Below are 19,687 nucleotides of genomic sequence, written 5' to 3' on the forward strand. Positions count from 1 at the left end.
ATATGGGCGTGGCTAAGAGCGCCGGCTAAGTGTTCCAGCCTCGGGGGTGCACCAGCCGTGGCTGGCGCAGCACCCCGCCCGGGCAGTAGTTTTTTTTGCATACACCAGTATTCAGGATATCGGAATCCGGTGCACAGCAGCTTCTTCAGGTTTGAGGTTCCGGATGCCTGGGGACGGAGAAACGAGAGGGGAAAAACAGATGGAAAGGTGGGTGACCAGCGTCCAGAAATCCAACGGGGAAACCTCCTACCTTTCTACCCTTGGTACCGCGAGAATGGGCGGGGTCTGGCTTCGGGGCGGAAGCGACGGGCGGTCCTGGTTCAGGGGCGGGGCTGGAGGCGGGGAGACAGGGCTGGAAAGCGCCAGCAAAGCCGGCTGTTACTCTTGCACCGCGTTCACGTTCAACTTTGCCTTCAGGTGAGGCGTCCATGGAGCGACTTCTGGCCCAGCTGTGCGGCAGCAGCGCAGCGTGGCCGCTCCCGCTGTGGGAGGGGGACACCACAGGCCACTGCTTCACCCAGCTGGTGCTCAGCGCCCTGCCCCACGCACTCCTCGCCGTGCTCAGTGCCTGCTACTTGGGCACCCCGAGGTGGGTAGAGACAAGCGCAAGGCATCTGTCCGTGTGTGCCTGCAGATCTCACCCGCAACCTACATCTTCCGGCAGTGTCACCAGAATAGCTAGGTCTCTGGAGTAGGGCAGAAGTAGAATAAAATCTAAGCATTACTACTTAGCAGCCATGTGGCTGTTCTTGGGCGAGTACCTGCCTTCTCTGAGTCTCATTCTTGGGAGGTTTAAATGAGATAATTAATTTAAGCATATAGTGCAGTGCCTGGCATGTTTTTAAAGGTCTAATGAGTGTCAGAAATCATCAGAACTGTCCATTTTCAGTTACCCAGACTCAGCTGTCATGAATTGAAGGCAGAATTGGGGGAACAACGTTTTTAACCAAAACCGCTGACGTGTTTAAGTTGTAGGCTCAGTTTCTCACCATTTCAACCCATGAAACGTTAGTGTTTCCAGATTAAGAAAAGTATACGTAGGCTCAGCTGAAGGGGAAGCAGTAGATAGACAAGAAGAGCAAATCAAACATTAAACCTTCCCCAATTAAGGGCTATAAGGTGTGGATGCTAAATTTACCTTGATTTTGTATTTAGTTCTTTTATGGCTAGAGATGACTAAAGTTAGTCTCATTCTAGCTGCTGAGAAGACAGGAGGGCGGTCTGGTCTCTGGCTTTAGCAGTTCCTAGTCTGATGGGGGAAAGTGTCCCTATCCAAGAGGTCTTGCTTGCTTTCTCATTAGATTGAGTTCCCAAAAGACTGTGCCAATTTTTAATAGCTGCTCCTCTGTGAAGGCTGTGGATGTCTTTGCTAGGTGATTAAACCCTTCTAGACTTTTGTCTCTGTATAAGAAACAAATCAGAATTCCTCCTAGACCAAGCAGATCCACAGCTTCTCCTATCCAAGGGATTCATCCCCTCCCTGCGAAAGCAAGGAAGACCATCACGTGATCAATAGAAATTGTGCCTCATTTCACTTGTCAGCCTTGTGTGTGTTGCTGGGAAGGGTTAGAGAGATTGAGAACCTAAGATAGGAAGGGGCCTCAGAAGGCTTTTAATTTGAGACTCACTGCTCACTGTGCTGGTGAGGAAAGTGAGATTAAGAGAGGAAAAGAGACTTGGGGTGATGAGGTTGGTTGATGGCCAACGTGGGGCCAGTTTTCTTGGGTCCCCACATCTTAGGAAATATAACTTTTTTTTCTTTTCCTTTTTTCTTTTCTTTGTGTGTGTGTGTGCTTTTTTTTTTTTTTTTTTTTTTGACAGGGTCTCCCTCTGTTGCCAGGCTGAAGTACAGTAGTGCAATCACAGTTCACTGCAGCCTCGACCTCTTGGGCTCCAGCAGCCTCCCACCTCAGCCTTCTGAGTTGCTGGGGCTGGGGCCACAAGTGCATGCCACCACGCCTGGCTAATTTTTTAAAATTATTTTTAATAGGCCAGATGCAGTGGCTCAAGCCTGTAATGCCAGCACTGTGGGAGGCCAGGAGTTCGAGACCAGCCTGCCGACGTGGCAAAATGCCATCTCTACTAAAAATACAAAAAAATTGACCTGGCACAGTGGCTCATGCCTGTAATCCCAGCACTTTGGGAGGCTGAGACAGGCGGATCACTGGAAGTCAGGTTGAAACCAGCCTGGCCAACATGGTGAAACCCTCTCTTGAATCACTTGAACCCACGAGGTGGAGGTTGCAGTGAGCCAAGATCGCACCACTGCACTCCAGCCTGGACGACAAAGCGAGACTCTGTCTCTTTTTTTTTTTTTTTTTTTTGAGACGGAGTCTGGCTCTGTCGCCCGGGCTGGAGTGCAGTGGCCGGATCTCAGCTCACTGCAAGCTCCGTCCCCCGGGTTTACGCCATTCTCCTGCCTCAGCCTCCCGAGTAGCTGGGACTACAGGCGCCCGCCGCCTCGCCCGGCTAGTTTTTTGTATTTTTTAGTAGAGACGGGGTTTCACCGTGTTCGCCAGGATGGTCTCGATCTCCTGACCTCGTGATCCGCCCGTCTCGGCCTCCCAAAGTGCTGGGATTACAGGCTTGAGCCACCGCGCCCGGCCGACTCTGTCTCAAAAAAAAAAAAATATATATATATATATATATTTATTATCTTTGGTAGAAAGAAGGCCTTGCTTTGTCGTCCAGGCTGGTCTTGAACTCTTGGGCTCAAGCAATCCTTCTTCCTCAACCTCCTAAAGTTCTGGATTTACAGATGTGAGCCACCATGCCCAGCCAGAAACAAATGTTTTTTTTTTTTTTTTGAGACAGGGTCTTACTCTGTCACCCAGGCTGGAGAGCAGTGGCGCTCTGCAACCTCCACCTCCACTGCAACCTCCACCTCTTGGGTTCAAGCGATTCTCCTGCCTCAGCCTCTGGAGTAGCTGAGACTACAGGTGTGTGCCACCATGCCTGACCAATTTCCATATTTTTACTAGAGATGGAGTTTCACTGTGTTACCCTGGCTGGTCTTGAACTCCTGGCCTCAAGTGATCCACCTGCCTTGGCCTCCCAAAGTGCTGGGATTACAGGCATGAGCCACCATGCCCAGCCCAGAAATAGAATTCTTAAAGGCTGATTTTTATTCCCATCTAAATCCTTACAAATCAGTGTCATCAGGTGGACTTTTAAGAAAACGCCCAGCTACTAGGGAGGCTGAGGCAGGGGAATCGCTTGAACCTGGGAGGCGGAGGTTGCAGCAAGCTGAGATCCCGCCACTGCACTCCAGCCTGGCAACAGAGCAAGACTCTGCATTTTAGTTTACAAGCAAACTTTTAGTAACCTAGCCCTGCCAACAAAGGATGTAACAGACTCAGTCCTCTTTTTATATGAACTTTCAAGACATGCTGACACTCACTGCTGCAGGTATGTTTTCCTGTATTTAATTTTTTTTTTTGGATGGAGTCTCTCTCCGTCGCCCAGGCTGGAGTGCAGCGGCACGATCTCAGCTCACTGCAACCTCCGCCTCCCAGGTTCAAGCGATTCTCGTGCCTCAGTGTCCCAAAGTAGCTGGAATTACAGGTGCATGCCACCATACCCAGCTAATTTTTATATTTTTAGTAGAGGTGGGGTTTTACCATGTTGGCCAGGCTGGTCTCAAACTCTTGACCTCAAGTGATCTGACCGCCTCAGCCTCCCAAAATGCTGGGATTACAGGCATGAGCCACCGTGACCAGCCCCTGTATTTGATTCTTAATGCAACAGATCACCTTTTGTTTATTAAAAACATTTCTTTGGCCAGGCGCAGTGGCTCAAGCCTGTAATCCCAGCACTTTGGGAGGCCGAGACGGGCGGATCACGAGGTCAGGAGATCGAGACCATCCTGGCTAACACGGTGAAACCCCGTCTCTCCTAAAAAAATACAAAAAAAACTAGCCGGGTGAGGTGGCAGGTGCCTGTAGTCCCAGCTACTCTGGAGGCTGAGGCAGGAGAATGGCGTGAACCCGGGAGGCGGAGCTTGCAGTGAGCCGAGATCCCGCCACTGCACTCCAGCTTGGGTGACAGAGCAAGACTCCGTCTCAAAAAACAAACAAACAAACAAAATTTCTTTGTATGCCAAGAAGATGTAAACACAAGCAGAAAGAGATATTTTTCTTCAGCTAAAGGAGTCACAAAAGCAATCCACACCACCTTCTACAATCAGTGGAAAGAGAGTAGAATATTCCAAGGCTTTATAAAGTTTTTAGGCTACCATATTAGAATATAAAAGCTGTATGTAAGTCCAATTTTTATTCATCTAATAGTGCTTCAGGTGAATTTAAGGGTACTCTTAGGTGGATCCTTTTGTAAAAATGAATATGTACCCTTTAGCGGTTATCTGCATGAAAACTTTGGAATTTTTTTTTTTTTTTTTTCCCTGAGATGGAGTCTCCTTCTGTCGCCCAGGCTGGCGTGCAGTGGCGTGATCTCAGCTCACTGCAACCTCCGTCTCCCAGATTCAAGCGATTCTCCTGCCTCAGCCTCCTAAGTAGCTGGGATTGCAGGTGCCTGCCACCATGCCTGGCTAATTTTTGCGTTTTTGGTAGAGATGGGGTTTCACCATGTTGGCCAGGCTGGTCTTGAATTCCTGACCTCAGGTGATCGTCCCGTCTCAGCCTCCCGAAGTGCTAGGATTACAGGCGTGAGCCACAGCACCTGGCCTGGATTTTTTTTAAATTTTAGATTCATGAGGGATATGTGCTTGTTTGTAATTATACATGGATATATTGTGTGATGCTGAAGTTTGGGCTTCTAATGATCCCATCACCCAAGTAGCAAACATAGTACCCAGGATTTTTTTTTTCCTAGTCTTCATGTTAAGTACAACCTTACCTCAAAATTGTTAATGTCTGTGGTTAAAAAAAAAAAAAAAAAAGAGTCAGAAATGGTGTAGGTAGTTAGGCTCAGGTGGCTTGTTAGCTCATTTCGTCAGAAAATGAGTTACGTTCATCTGGGAAGACTTCCTGGGAGAAAAGACCCTGGGTTCCGAGGTAAAGTGGGGTAGGGATAAGATGTGCAAGGCAGGAAGGGAGTTGATTTCTTAGGTAAGTGAATTTTTGGAGGTGAGGGGTATGTCTGGGTCCTGAGTCAGCCACAGCGTGCCTCCTTGTCTTCCCTCTTGTCCTCAGGAGTCCAGATTACATCCTACCCTGCAGTCCTGGATGGCGCCTCCGACTTGCAGCTTCCTTCCTGCTTTCCGTCTTCCCGCTGCTAGACCTCCTTCCAGTTGCTTTGCCACCAGGGGCAGGCCCAGGACCCATAGGCCTAGAGGTGCTGGCAGGGTGTGTGGCAGCTGTGGCCTGGATCAGCCACAGCCTGGCCCTGTGGGTGTTGTCCCATTCCTCTCATGGCCACTCCCGGGGTCCCTTGGCCTTGGCCCTGGTAGCCTTGCTGCCAGCTCCAGCCCTAGTGCTGACCGTGTTGTTTCATTGCCAACGAGGCACACTTCTGCCCCCACTTCTCCCAGGGCCCGTAGCCCGCCTATGCCTGCTCATCCTGCAGCTGGCTGCACTCTTGGCCTATGCACTGGGATGGGCAGCTCCTGGGGGACCACGAGAACCCTGGGCTCAGGAACCCCTCCTGCCCGAGGATCAAGAACCTGAGGTGGCTGAAGATGGGGAGAGTTGGCTGTCACACTTTTCCTATGCCTGGCTGGCACCCTTGCTGGCCCGTGGGGCCTGTGGAGAGCTCCAGCAGCCTCAGGACATTTGCCGCCTCCCCCACAGACTGCATCCAACCTACCTGGCTCGTGTCTTCCAGTCACACTGGCAGGAGGGGGCCCGACTGTGGAGGGCCTTATACAGGGCCTTTGGACGGTGCTATCTGACACTTGGACTGCTGAAGCTGGTAGGGACCATGCTGGGATTCTCAGGGCCCCTGCTGCTCTCCCTACTGGTGGGCTTCCTGGAAGAGGGGCAGGAGCCACTAAGTCATGGCCTGCTCTACGCTCTGGGGCTAGCCAGTGGGGCTGTACTGGGTGCTGTGCTGCAGAATCAGTATGGGTATGAGGTATGTAAGGTAAAACTTCAGGCACGGGGGGCTGTGCTGAACATCCTGTACCGCAAGACTTTACAGCTGGGGCCCAGCCGCCCTCCTACTGGGGAGGCCCTGAACCTACTAGGCACTGACTCTGAACGGCTGCTTAACTTTGCTGGGAGCTTCCATGAAGCCTGGGGCCTGCCCCTACAGCTGGCCATCACCCTCTACCTGCTGTACCAGCAGGTAGGCGTGTCCTTTGTGGGTGGTCTGATCTTGGCACTGCTGCTGGTACCTGTCAACAAAGTGATTGCCACCCGCATCATGGCCAGCAACCAGGAAATGCTACGGCACAAGGATGCGCGGGTTAAGGTGAGGGGGTACTTGGGGTCCCTCAGCTATCTGGAGACCCCACCCAGCCCAGGGCCACAGGTCTTCCTATGCACACTACCTGAGGGAGTGAGAGTGACCTCAAAGTTAAGAGCTGAGACTGGAGAAAGATAGACCTGGGTTCAAATCCTGGCTCTACACTTACTAGTTCAATCACTTCAGACAAGTCACTTAACCTATTTGGGCTTCCCCCCTCCACGTCTGTAAAATGAGAATAATAATAGCTCACCTTGTAGAGCTGTTGTAAGGATCTCATGAGATAATGCTTAGCATAGTGCCAGTCACAAAGTAAGCTCTGAATACATGTGGCCACCCTGGGAGGTAGGAAGTCATCTCCCTGGCACCAAACAGGTCTGTAGGGCCTGAGCTGGGACCCAAGTCTCCAACCTCTTTACCTAGGGCACAGACCACCCCATGGCTGCATGTAGAGAGACCTAGGAGATCCGCAGCTGCCTCTTTGGATAGGCTGAGGGAAAGGGAATAGGTCACTTTCCTGTGTTTAGGGTTTGGCTGAATCAGCTCTGGGTTCTGCAGTGATTGTGGGTACAAAGGGAATGGCAGTCCTGGGGGTTTATACAGCATAGTTGTCGACCCTTAGTGGAACAGTTCAGAGTGCTGGAGGGAAGGGAGGTTGATAGATGGTTATGGCATGAGGCCTTTTCCCCTACCTGTGACAGCTACAGACAAGGAGTTTTGGCCCTTGCCCATCTTCCCTGGGCCCATTAGCCTGTTTGACCCTGGACTGTGGTGTGGCCTCTTATGCCTGTGTACTCCTACAGGATAGTTTCTGTGCCACTCAAGCTGGGGGCCAGAACTAGGGGGCCAGCCCCCGAAGCTCACATCTTTTGGTTTTGGGAGATAGCCTTTTGTCCCTCATCTAATGGGAGGAGTGCTTTTACTCCACTGTGGTGACTTGGCTGCACCTTCCACCACTTCTTCTCCTAGGAAGGTGGGGAATTCCCACTCCAACCTGTCCCCAGGTGGAGCCAGTGGAGAAGTAAAAGAGAGACTGGGAGGGGAAGCAACCCAGGGCTGAAAAGGATTTGAAGGGCAGGATTTCCAGAAAGGATTGAGGTGAGGAAGAAAACCAAGACTAGGGCAGTGCAGAGTATCTAGGAGCTTAGAATACTGAACATTCTGCCAGGAGCCTGGGGAAGGCTTGGCGGACAAGACACATGAGCAGTGCCTCCACTTCACGCCTCTCCCTTGTCTCCTTTCCCTAGCTTGTGACAGAGCTGCTGAGTGGCATTCGGGTCATCAAGCTCTGCGGGTGGGAGCAGGCACTGGGGGCCCGAGTAGAGGCCTGCCGGGCTCGAGAGCTGGGGCGACTCCGGGTCATCAAATACCTGGATGCGGCCTGTGTATACCTGTGGGCTGCCCTACCGGTTGTCATCTCCATCGTCATCTTCATCACCTATGTCCTCATGGGGCACCAGCTCACTGCCACCAAGGTGAGGACCAGGAAGGAAGGGGACCAGCATCAAGGAGACTTCGGCGAAGTGGAGACGTAGGCTCAGGCCCTCAGTGCTGGATGAGAAGGAGGGAGGGATCCCTGACTGCCTCTCGACCAAGGGAAAACTGAAGGAACCTTTTTGTGGGGGCCTTGGATATATAACCTTCCCCTCTGTGAAGGATTCCTTTCCTTCCTCTCTTCTACCTTTCACTCCAACTTCTAGTCAGTTCCAGGCTTGGGGTTAGGTCTCTTTATACTCGTTCTAATGGCCTTAGGAAAAAAATCTTTGATCCAGTCCTGCGTCTAGCCAAGGCCAGGTGATGTTGCTACTTAGAAATTCTAAAAAAGTCTCAAAATGAGCTAGGCCTGCCTAGTTAAAAAGATGCAACCTTGGCCGGGCACAGTGGCTCACACTTGTAATTCCAGCACTTTGGGAGGCCAAGGCAGTCGGATCACCTGAGGCCAAGAGTTCGAGACCAGCCTGACCAACATGGTGAAAGCTTGTCTCTACTAAAAATATAAAAACCAGGTGTGGTGATGCATGCCTGTGATGCCAGCTACTCAGGAGGCTGGGGCAGGAGAATCACTTGAACCCTGGAGGTGGAGGTTGCAGCGAGCCAAGATTATGCCACTACATTCCAGCTTAGGTGACAGAGCAAGACCCGTCAAGAAAAAAAAAAAAAAAAAAAATGCAACCTGTATCCCTTGAACATTGGAATTTCTAGGATTCTTTAAGTGACCACCTCTGCCACATCTGATCCCAGGATTGGCCAGCCAGCCCTTCAGTTCTATCGTTGCCCAGTTCTTTCCTCCACAGACCTGTCCACAGGGCTTCCCTTAGAAACAGGCCCTTAGATAACTCCTGGGGCTTCACCCTCCTCCCACCTCCCTCAGGTGTTCACGGCCCTGGCACTGGTGCGAATGCTTATTCTTCCTCTCAACAACTTCCCTTGGGTGATCAATGGCCTCCTGGAGGCCAAAGTGTCCTTGGACCGGATCCAGCTTTTCCTCGACCTTCCAAACCACAACCCCCAGGCCTACTACAGCCCAGGTAATGGGAAGTTAGTGGGCAGAACCTGGCACAGGGTGAGAAGGGGAGTGGAGCCACTTGGGTACCACGCATAGATGTCACCAAGAGGGGTTAGAGAGAGCGGAATCCAAAACTCAGACTCAGTTAGCTCTGGGCAGGTAGATATGGGGCTGGCAAGTCAATTACATGATTTACCCTCCCCAAGCAGATTGTGGTAGTTTAGGAGCCTAAATCAAGTGGCTTCTGTGTTCAGATCCCCCCACAGAACCATCTACAGTATTGGAGCTGCATGGAGCCTTGTTCTCCTGGGACCCAGTTGGAACCAGCCAGGAGACCTTCATCGGTCATCTCGAAGTGAAAAAGGTTTGTTGAACAGACACCCTGGGAGAGTCCTCAGACTCACGATCGCTCTGCAGCTCTAATTGCTGCAGCAGGGAGAGGCATTTGGTGAGCAGGTTCTCATCCATGAGGAGAGGACACCTCACATCTGAATCTCAGAATAGTTGCACCTCTCTCTGGTCTTTAGGCAGCGTGTATCCATCCAGTCCAGACCAATAGGTGTGTTTGTCTCTCCATGTCCCTCAGAAGCTGCAGCATTCAGAACAGGCCCTGGGGCTTAACTAACATCTCCCCCAGATTGGGGATCTGGGGGAGAGGCCCAGCAAGTGCTTCCAAGAAATATTTTGCAAATGGGGATCCCCTGTTTAGGCTGGTGAAAAGCAGTCACACCGTGTGGCTCATGCTACAGCATACAAAGAACTTAAAATGGGGCATTCCTGGCAATAAGCCAACTCCTGTTCACCTCCTGTCCTGAGTTTTCACTCTCTCCTGACCTTTGTCCAACCCTGTGCCCCACAGCTCAACCCGGCATTCTCTGGTGGTGGCTGAATTGCCTCCACCACATTTGGCTCACGTTTCTGGCTTGGGCTGTGTGTTTTGTTTTTCCTCTTAGTTCAGGCAAGACAAGGCTGGATTTGTACAAAGGAATTTTGCTAACGTGTTAGTTGGGGCTTTTTTGGATATAAGTTACAGAAATGCACTGCAACTAGCTTAAGCAAACAAGAATTATAATAAGGATATAGAGATATGTTGCAGAATCCAAAGGCAGGAACGCAGCTGGATCTTAGAAATAGCCCAGAACCAGGCCTCAACTCGCAGAGCTCTCTGCTTCTGTGTGCCTCTCTCCCTGTGTTTGCCTGGTCCTCTTCTCTCTGTGGACACACCCTCCATTGAGCAGAAGATCTGACTACAGAGAATGCTCAAGTTTACAGATTACAGCCAACAGGGAGAAGCTGTCTCTGGATCCTGGTCCCAAATTCCCAGGGAAAGGCCTCAGAAGTGGTCACTTGTAGATGGGTCGATCCTGGCTGGCAGATTTGGGGCATCACAGGCAGATAGAGCTTCTGAGAGCCCAGTCCCTTCTAGAGAAGGAACTAGGACTTTTGTTGTTTTTGGTTTTTTTTGTTTTTTTTTTTTTTTTAGCAGGGAGATAGCTCCATATGTTATGACAAAAAAAAAAAAAAAAAGGGAAACAGAAAATTTTAAACTATAAGCCCACAGAAATAGGGATGTATGCAAAGCACTGCTTTTTCTCCCAGAGATAGGGGAAGTCTAGCCACAGGTTGACTTAGCCAACCCACCATCCAGGACCTAAAGCCTGGAGTTCTACCCTTCCCTCTCCCATTCTGGGATGCCTGTCTTAGAGCTTACATTGGAAGTTCTTGGGTGGTTTCCTCCCATTCTCTCTGGCATGCTGTTCCCCTTCAGAGGCCCTTCACATAGACAGTGAAACTGATAGCCACTCTGAGTGGAGAAAAAAGCACCCTACTTCTCTAGAGCCAACAGGTCAGCCTGTGAAGTGGAGAATTCTTTCCCTACACACGAAAGAAAGAAAAAAAGAGAAGCCTCAGTGGGAGGATTGGCAGCCCAGAGTGTCAGGAGGGAGACCACTGCCCCCTCTGTCCCATCCCCTACCAATAGCAGATGCTTGTGTGGCTTCTTTGCAGGGTATGCTGGTGGGCATCGTGGGGAAGGTGGGCTGTGGGAAGAGCTCCCTGCTGGCTGCCATCGCTGGAGAGCTCCACAGGTAACCAACCTCTTATGCACCCCTGTCCTCACTTTGTCCTTTAGCAAACACTGAGCCCCTGCTATATGTTGGACCCCTTTTGGGGGTCAGGGGTACTAAGAAGAGCAACGCATGGTCCCTTTATTGGGAGAGTTTTCAATCTGGAAAGAAGGAGGTGGCCAAGAAAGCGAATCATTGTAATCATTACACCAGAGTGTTTTAAACGCTATAATAGTGAGCAAAGGAATGGAAACATCCCGTGTCAGCTATTCTTTCAGAAATGTGACTGTGCAGGGGAGGGATCCAGAGAGGAGCATAGGTTTGAGGGAGGACCTTGCTTTCAGATGAGAACAAGTACAATGTGGTAGCCATACTCTCTACTGAGCTCCTGAGCACATGTAAATACAACAGCTGCTTGGCTGTAGCCAAAGAGCAATTTCTTCCCTTCTCCACCCAGAATGGGCTTCGTTAGGACCCTGTGACCTCAGGAGCTGCCAGCTCAGTCATGTGATATGAAGAGGGACCCTGTGTGGAAGACAGCAGCCTGGGGAGGTTTCTAGGAAGCAAGGGCTGGGCATGGAGGGACCCAGCAGAGAGCTGGTCCCCATATTGCTGGCCTGGCTCTCTGCAGGCTGCGTGGGCGCGTGGCGGTGTGGGGGCTGTCCAAGGGCTTTGGCCTGGCCACCCAGGAACCCTGGATCCAGTTTGCCACCATCCGAGACAACATCCTCTTTGGGAAGACATTTGATGCACAGCTGTACAAGGAGGTGCTAGAAGCCTGCGCCCTCAATGATGATCTCAGTGTGAGTGCCTGGCCTTGAAACCTCTTAGCTGCCTGCTTTTCCAGTGTCGCTGACACCTCAAACCAGCGCTTTGCTTTTCCGGAAAGGGGTTGCTTCTGCTTGGGCATCACTCATCTAGGAATGGCCGTCGGACTGTGGTCCTCCCAGAGTGTCCAGCTGCCCCTTCCCATAGGGCCCAGTAGGGTGATGACTATGTGTTCTCCACAGCAGTGGGAAGAGCTCTAAGGCCTCTGGAGGTAGGGAGGGTTCCACTTGTCAGGCTTAGCTCTGCACAGCCGGGCTCCTTGTCCCCTTCTCCATACCCACTTCCCACCGTGAAGGCTTGGAAGAGTCAAGGTCTCATTTGGTTGCAGGTCACCCTAGGGAAACCTGCCAAGCCTATTAGATTTCCCCTTGCCCCCAGTCCAGAGTACTGCATGTATAGGAGAAGAGATTCCAGATTTCTCCCCTGACTTCCCACCCAGTCCCGCTGTCCCCTTCAAGAATGTCACCACCACTACCCTACCCAGGTAAATGTAGAATGTCCCTGAAAAGGAGCACCTTTAACCTTGACCATGGGGCATCCTGTATCCAGCTGTCATTCTTTTTATTCGTCTTTATTTATTTATTTTTTGAGATAGGGTCTTTTTTCTGTCCCCTAGGCTGGAATGCAATGGCGCCATCTTGGCTCACTGCAGCCTCTGCCTCCTGGGCTCAAACGATCCTCCCACCTCAGCCCCTCAAGTGGCTGGGACTACAGGAGTGAGCCACCACACCCAGCTAATTTTTGTTTTGCTTTGTTTTGTTTTGTTTTGCTTTTTTGAGATGGAGTCTCACTCTGTCACCAGGCTGGAGTGCAGTGGCACAATCTCGGCTCACTCTAACCTCCGCCTCCTGGATTCAAGCAATTCTCCTGCCTCAGCCTCTCGAGTAGCTAGGACTACAGCTGCATGCCACCACGCCTAGTTAATTTTTGTATTTCTAGTAGAGATGGGGTTTCACCATGTTGGCCAGGATGGTCTCAATCTCCTGACCTTGTGATCTGCCCACCTCGGCCTCCCAAAGTGCTGGGATTACAGGCGTGAGCCACCATGCCTGGCTTCCTACCCTGTCTGTTTAACAGGCAAGGTAGTAAGATATCTTGGGCAGATTTGATGTAAAAGCTTTTATAAGTTTTTACTTTTTTGTGCGTGAGAGACAGAGTCTTGCTCTGTCGCACAGAGTGGAGTGCAGTGGAGTGATCTCGGCTCACTGCAACCTCTGCCTCTCGGGTTCAAGCGATTCTTCTGCCTCAGCCTCCCGAGTAGCTGGAACTACAGGTGTGAGCCACCAAGCCCGCCTAATTTTTGTATTTTTAGTAGAGACGGGGATTCACCATGTTGCCCAGGCTGGTCTCAAACTCTTGGGCTCAAGTGATCCGCCCGCCTTGGCCTCCCAAAGTGCTGGGATTACAGGCCTGAGCCACCATGCCCAGCCCAGCTTTCGTAGGTTTTCAGAGAAGGAATGTACTACTTCTAAGCCTTCTCGTGGCCTCAGGAATGGTCTACTAAGCAAAGGGATTCCCTTCCTCATGCAGAGGAAGCACCTGTGATCCACTACATGGTGAGTCCCTGAGCTAAAAGCTTTGTTGTTCATCTCTTTCCTTAGTGCCTACAACAGTACCTAGGACCTAGCAGACTTGGGAAAGCTTGATGTAGCAATGAATGATCGGCCAGGCGTGGTGGCTCATGCCCGTAATCCTAGCATTTTGGTAGGCCAAGGTGGGTGGATCGCTTGAGGTCAGGAGTTCAATACCACCCAGGGCAGCCAGGCTTACAGTGGTGGCTCACGCCTCTAATCCCAGCACTTTGGGAGGCCGACGTGGGCAGATCACGAGGTCAGGAGTTCGAGACCAGCCTAGCCAACATGATGAAACCCCGTCTCTACTAAAAATACAAAAAATAGCTGGGCGTGGTGGTGGGCACCTGTAAACCCAGCTACTTAGGAGGCTGAGACAGGAGAATCAGCTTGAACCCAGGAGGCAGAGATTGCAGCGGGTGTGGCAGCTCACACCTGTAGTCCTAGCTACTCTGGAGGCTGAGGCAGGAGAATCGCTTGAACCCAAGAGGTAGAGGTTGCAGTGAGCTGAGATCATGCCACTGCACTTCAGCCTGGGCGACAGAGCAAGACTGTCTCACAAAAAAAAAAAAGTAAAAACATAAAAGCTTTTACATAAAATCTGCCCAAGATATCTTACTACCTTGCCTGTTAAAAAGACAAGATAGTAGGCCAAGTGCAGTGGCTCATGCCTGTAATCGCAGCACTTTGGGAGGCCAAGGTGGGCAGATCACGTGGTCAGGAGATCGAGACCATCCTGGCTAACATGGTGAAACCCTGTCTCTACTAAAAAATACAAAAAACTAGCCGGATGAGGTGGCGGGCGCCTGTAGTCCCAGCTACTCGGGAGGCTGAGGCAGGAGAATGGTGTAAACCCGGGAGGCGGAGCTTGCAGTGAGCTGAGATCGCGCCACTGCACTCCAGCCTGGGTGATAGAGTGAGACTACGTCTCAAAAAAAAAAAAAAAAAAAAAGAATCTGAACTCGTGGCCAGGCACAGTGGCTCACGCTTGTAATCCCAGCACTTTGGGAGGCCGACGTGGGCAGATCACGAGGTCAGGAGTTCGAGACCATCCTGACTAACATGGTGAAACTCCGTCTCTACTACAAATATAAAAAATTAGCCAGGCATGGTGGTGGGCGCCTATAGTCCCAGCCACTCGGGAGGCTGAGGCAGGAGAATGGCGTGAACCCGGGAGGCAGAGCTTGCAGTGAGCGGAGATTGTGCCATTGCACTCCAGCCTGGGCGACAGAGCGAGACTCCATCTCAAAAAAAAAAAAAAGAAGAATCTGAACTCGTGTCCTGCCCCTTACTAGCTGTGAGCCAGCTAGTTAATCTGTCTGAGCTTTGGTTGCACGTGAGAAACGGAAATGATACCATGATACCATCTTCATAAGATTATCATGGGGCTTGAATGAGAGAATGCCTGCAAAGTGCTAGGCACATAGTAAGTGTTTGATAAATGCTCGATGTTGTTGGAAGTGTGTCTTGTCTTCTCTGACTAGCTCACCCCAAATTTAAGTCTACTCTCCTCAAGCTCCCTACTTCTCTTGACTCCCACTATCTCTTTCCTGCAAAGGGATAAGAAGTGGGCCAGAAGATAATGGGGAGCTCCTTGACCCACTGGGGAACTTGTTCCATCAGATCCTGCCTGTTGGAGACCAGACAGAGGTGGGGGAGAAGGGTGTGACCCTAAGCGGGGGACAGCGTGCCCGGATTGCCCTTGCTCGTGCTGTCTACCAGGTCAGTTAAAGATGGAGGTTACAGTGGCAGGGAGGTGGGGGGAGCCTTGGGAGCGTGGCTGAGTTAGGAGGATAGGAATATTTTCCTTAGCATCTGGTTCCTTCCGTCCTCTGTTGCATGTTCCTGAGGTATTGGCCATCCCATCCCCGTTTGCAGATTTAAAGCAGAGTTCAAGGCCCTTTAAAAAGTATTTGTGGCCGGGCGCGGTGGCTCACTCCTGTAATCCCAGCACTTTGGGAGGCCGAGGTGGGTGGATCACCTGAGGTTGGGAGTTCAAGACCAGCCTGACCAACATGGAGAAACCCCGTCTCTACTAAAAATACAAAATTAGCCAGGCATGGTGGCGCATGCCTGTAATCCCAGCTACTCGGGAGGCTGAAGCTGGAGAATTGCTTGAACCCAAGAGGCGGAGGTTGTGGTGAGCCGAGATCGTGCCATTGCACTCCAGCCTGGGCAAAAAGAGTGAAACTCTGTCTCAAAAAAAAAAAAAAAAGTATTTGTAGGCTGGGCGTGGTGGCTTAGGTCGTAATCCCAGCACTTTGGGAGGCCAAGGCAGGAGGATTGCTTGAGGCCAGGAGTTCAAGACCTGCCTGGGTAATGTGGCAAAACCCTGTCTCTACAAAAAATAATTTTTTTTTTCTTTTTTTTTGAGACGGAGTCTCGCTCTGCCGCCCAGGCTGGTGTGCAGTGGCCGGATCTCAGCTCACTGCAAGCTCCGCCTCCCGGGTTCACGCCATACTCCTGCCTCAGCCTCCTGAGTAGCTGGGACCACAGGCGCCCGCTACCTCGCCCGGCTAATTTTCTGTATTTTTTAGTAGAGACGGGGTTTCACCGTGTCAGCCAGGATGGTCTCGATCTCCTGACCTCGTGATCTGCCCGTCTCGGCCTCCCAAAGTGCTGGGATTACAGGCTTGAGCCACCGCGCCCGGCCTACAAAAAACAATTTTAAAGTTAGTTGGTGTAATCCTAGCACTTGGGGAAGCCAAGGAAGGTGAATCACTTGAGGTCAAGAGTTCGAGACCAGCCTGGCCAACATGGTGAAACCCCATCTCTACTGAAAAACATACAAAAATTAGCTGGGCATAGTGGCGCATGCCTGTAATTCCAGCTACTCAGGAGGCTGAGGCAGGATAATTGCTTGAACCTGGGAGGCAGAGGTTGCAGTGAGCCAAGATCACACCATTGCATTCCAGCCTGGGTGACAAGAATGAAACCCTGTCTCCAAAAAAATTTAGTTGGGCTTGATAGCATGCACCTGTAGTCCCAGCTACTCAGGAGGTTGAGGTGGGAAGGATTACTTGAGCCTGGGAAGTAGAGGCTGCAGTGAGTGGTGTTCATGCCATTGCACTCCAGTCTGGGCAACAGAGCAAGACTGTGTCTTTTTTTTTTTTTTTTTGAGACGGAGTCTCGCTCTGTCGCCCAGGCTGGAGTGCAGTGGCCGGATCTCAGCTCACTGCAAGCTCCGCCTCCCAGGTTTACACCATTCTCCTGCCTCAGCCTCTCGAGTAGCTGGGACTACAGACGCCCGCCACCTGGCCCGGCTAGTTTTTTGTATTTTTTAGTAGAGACGGGGTTTCACCGTGTTAGCCAGGATGGTCTTGATCTCCTGACCTCGTGATCCGCCCGTCTCGGCCTCCCAAAGTGCTGAGATTACAGGCTTGAGCCACCGCACCCGGCGACTGTGTCTTTAAAAAAAAAAAAAAAAAAAAAAAAAACGTTATGTGGGCTGAGGGCCTGGGAGCTAGGAAAGCTGAGTGCTGGCCCTGGGGGTGCTGTTCTTTCTTGCCTGAAGGGATGTCCACCCTCAGGTCTCACCTCTTTCTCTGCTAGTGTAGGGGTAGCCCCCAGAGTTTATCTCAACTGTCTTCTCTGACCACTTGGAGATCTTCCCAGGAGAGCCTTTGGGTCCTGGTGCCCACAGTACCCTCACGTCTCTCTAGGAAAAGGAGCTCTATCTCCTCGATGACCCTCTGGCCGCTGTGGATGCAGATGTGGCCAACCACCTGCTGCACAGGTGCATCCTGGGCATGCTAAGCCACAGCACACGGCTGCTGTGCACCCACCGCACCGAGTACCTGGAAAGGGCTGATGTGGTGCTGCTAATGGAGGCCGGGCGCCTCATCCAGGCTGGTAATGGGGGCAGGAACCGCGCGTGAGGGAGGTATCTGCCCAGGTATGGCAGGGGATTGTGAAGTATAGACTCTGCCACCTGCTGCATGTGTGGCCTGAACCAGTCATTGCTGCTTCCTGCCTTCACAGAGCTGGTGTGAGGAACTGGGAGAACAGGAGGGAAAAGGAGCACGTTGGTGAAATGCCAGTGTATTTGGGACTCATGGGCTTTGTGACTGGATGCTCTTGGGAACTTAGAGGCCCAGGGTCTCTGAGAACAGTCTCATATCTTCAGAGAAGATAAAGAGTCAGGTTTAGAATGGTCTTTTTGTAAAAACAAAAATTTTTAAACTCTGAAAGATTTTTTTTTTTTTTTTTTGAGACGGAGTCTCGCTCTGTCGCCCAGGCTGGAGTGCAGTGGCCGGATCTCAGCTCACTGCAAGCTCCGCCTCCCGGGTTCACGCCGTTCTCCTGCCTCAGCCTCCCGAGTAGCTGGGACTACAGGCGCCCGCCACCTTGCCCGGCTAGTTTTTCGTATTTTTTAGTAGAGACGGGGTTTCACCGTGTTAGCCAGGATGGTCTTGATCTTGTGACCTCGTGATCCGCCCGTCTCGGCCTCCCAAAGTGCTGGGATTACAGGCTTGAGCCACCGCGCCCGGCCACTCTGAAAGATTTTTATGCAGGGGGATGTGACCACCTGCAAGTTCACTGGGAGAGAAATAGGAGGAAATGAAGCTCCAACCAGATATTAGGAATTGAGTGAAGCATAAGAAAAAGCTCTGCAGTAATGAGAAGTAACCCTGGACAGAGTGGCAGGCATAGTTCTGGCTGTCCTCTCGGGGATGGACATTCGTCCCTCTCTGCTGGTCAGAATCGAGGTTTACAAGGATGGACTTGAGTCCTGCTCGAGGTCTAGGGGTATCCAGAGCAGGATGGGTTAGGGAAGGAGGCCTAGGAGTCCTGCTCGAGGTCTAGGGGTATCCTGCTAGGGTGCTTAGAGAGGGAGACCTAAGAGGATGGGAGGTAGGATCTGTACACGCACTGAGAAAGGCATAGTATAGACTCAGAACAGCCCCCTCCTAATCTCCCCTTCTACCCTCCAGGACCTCCCTCTGAGATTCTGCCACTGGTACAACCTGTCCCCAAAGCCTGGGCTGAGAATGGACAAAAGTCTGACTCAGGTATGGCTCCCCAGTGGGAGAAAAGAGCTTGCTTTTCACTGCCACACTGTAGAGCTTTTTCTACAAAGGCTGGCCGCTCCTCTGAAATACTGAGTTTTCAACTGGCACCCTGCAAGCTTAATTCCTCCATGACCCCTGATTCTCACAGCCACAGCCCAGTCAGTACAAAACCCAGAGAAAACAAAGGAGGGGCTGGAGGAGGAGCAGAGCACATCTGGTGGCCTGCTGCAGGAAGAAAGCAAGAAGGAGGGCGCCGTGGCCTTGCATGTGTACCAAGCTTACTGGAAGGCTGTGGGCCAGGGCTTGGCCTTAGCCATCCTCTTCTCTCTGCTCCTCATGCAAGGTGAGAGTGTGCCTGGGAGTCTCTTACACCATGACGGCTATGCTGTCCAGGTGCCCATTACCTTGCACTAATCATTATAAGGCCCAGAGACTCACCAAGCATGGGTCACAGCTGGGACAAAAGCCATACTTCTATTTCTGAGAGATGCCCAGGGGCCAGAGGCATGTGCTCTATAGCTGGCTTCCATTCTGCCCCCCAGGTTAGCTCCCATTCTGCAAGTCTGAGATCCTGTTCTCCCCAGAGCTGAAGGGTGACCGGCCTATGAGAGAAGCCCACATTAGGGAGGACTGGGGTAGTGGCAGGGTGGGAAGGCCAGGCCAGGGGGATGGAGATGGGCAGGAACCAGAGGCAAGGGTGGAGAAAGGGCGCATTGGAATAGAATGAACGAGGGAGAGGAGCCTCTTACAGCTTTTTCCTTCCTGTACCCACCCAGCCACGCGGAACGCTGCTGACTGGTGGCTCTCTCACTGGATCTCTCAGCTGAAGGCTGAGAATAGCTCCCAAGAGGTGCAAGCCTCCACCAGCCCAGCTTCTACGGGGCTCTTCTCTCCGCAACTGCTCCTCTTTTCCCCTGGAAACCTCTAGTGAGTGGCTGGGGCTGGGGGTGGGCCTGGTGCTCTCAGAGTGGTCGCCAGGCAGGGAGTGAGGGTTGGGGCCGGTATTCCAGATGCTGTGGCTTCTGGAGGGTGGGAGAGATGGCATGGGGGAGGAGAAAGGACCCCTGAGTGGCCCTACTTTTGGTTACCCAAAGCCCCCCTCCTCACCACCCAGCACCCCAGTGTTCCCACTGCCCAAAGCTGCCCCCAATGGCTCCTCAGACATCCGTTTCTACCTCACCGTATATGCGACCATTGCTGGTGTCAACTCCCTCTGCACCCTTCTCCGGGCAGTGCTCTTTGCAGCAGGCACCCTTGAAGCAGCTGCCACCCTGCATCGACGCCTGCTGCATCGAGTCCTTATGGTGAGGGGCTGGGACCTCGGGTAGGGGAGCGCAGTCC

The 19,687-nt window shown here is 51.8% G+C and overlaps 1 protein-coding gene across 2 annotated transcripts in view; it reads left to right on the forward strand.

Annotated features, from left to right (window-relative positions):
- ABCC10 (ATP binding cassette subfamily C member 10) overlaps positions 1-19,687 on the forward strand; it is a 24,658-nt gene continuing 4,971 nt past the window's right edge. The window contains exons 1-14 of one of the 2 annotated variants that reach the window (XM_025384300.1): positions 1-207; positions 418-589; positions 5,151-6,369; positions 7,611-7,838; positions 8,735-8,891; positions 9,124-9,233; positions 10,877-10,956; positions 11,567-11,738; positions 14,958-15,056; positions 16,997-17,186; positions 18,269-18,346; positions 18,495-18,689; positions 19,123-19,273; positions 19,461-19,650. In XM_025384300.1, coding sequence (XP_025240085.1) covers positions 429-589; positions 5,151-6,369; positions 7,611-7,838; positions 8,735-8,891; positions 9,124-9,233; positions 10,877-10,956; positions 11,567-11,738; positions 14,958-15,056; positions 16,997-17,186; positions 18,269-18,346; positions 18,495-18,689; positions 19,123-19,273; positions 19,461-19,650 — 3,030 coding nt within the window. In that variant the 5' untranslated portion in view covers positions 1-207; positions 418-428. The remainder of the gene's footprint in view (positions 208-417; positions 590-5,150; positions 6,370-7,610; positions 7,839-8,734; positions 8,892-9,123; positions 9,234-10,876; positions 10,957-11,566; positions 11,739-14,957; positions 15,057-16,996; positions 17,187-18,268; positions 18,347-18,494; positions 18,690-19,122; positions 19,274-19,460; positions 19,651-19,687) is intronic. The other variant, XM_025384301.1, reaches the window with a different exon arrangement.

This window comes from Theropithecus gelada, chromosome 4 (assembly GCF_003255815.1).
Source record: "Theropithecus gelada isolate Dixy chromosome 4, Tgel_1.0, whole genome shotgun sequence".
In the NCBI taxonomy this organism is placed as follows: domain Eukaryota; kingdom Metazoa; phylum Chordata; class Mammalia; order Primates; family Cercopithecidae; genus Theropithecus; species Theropithecus gelada.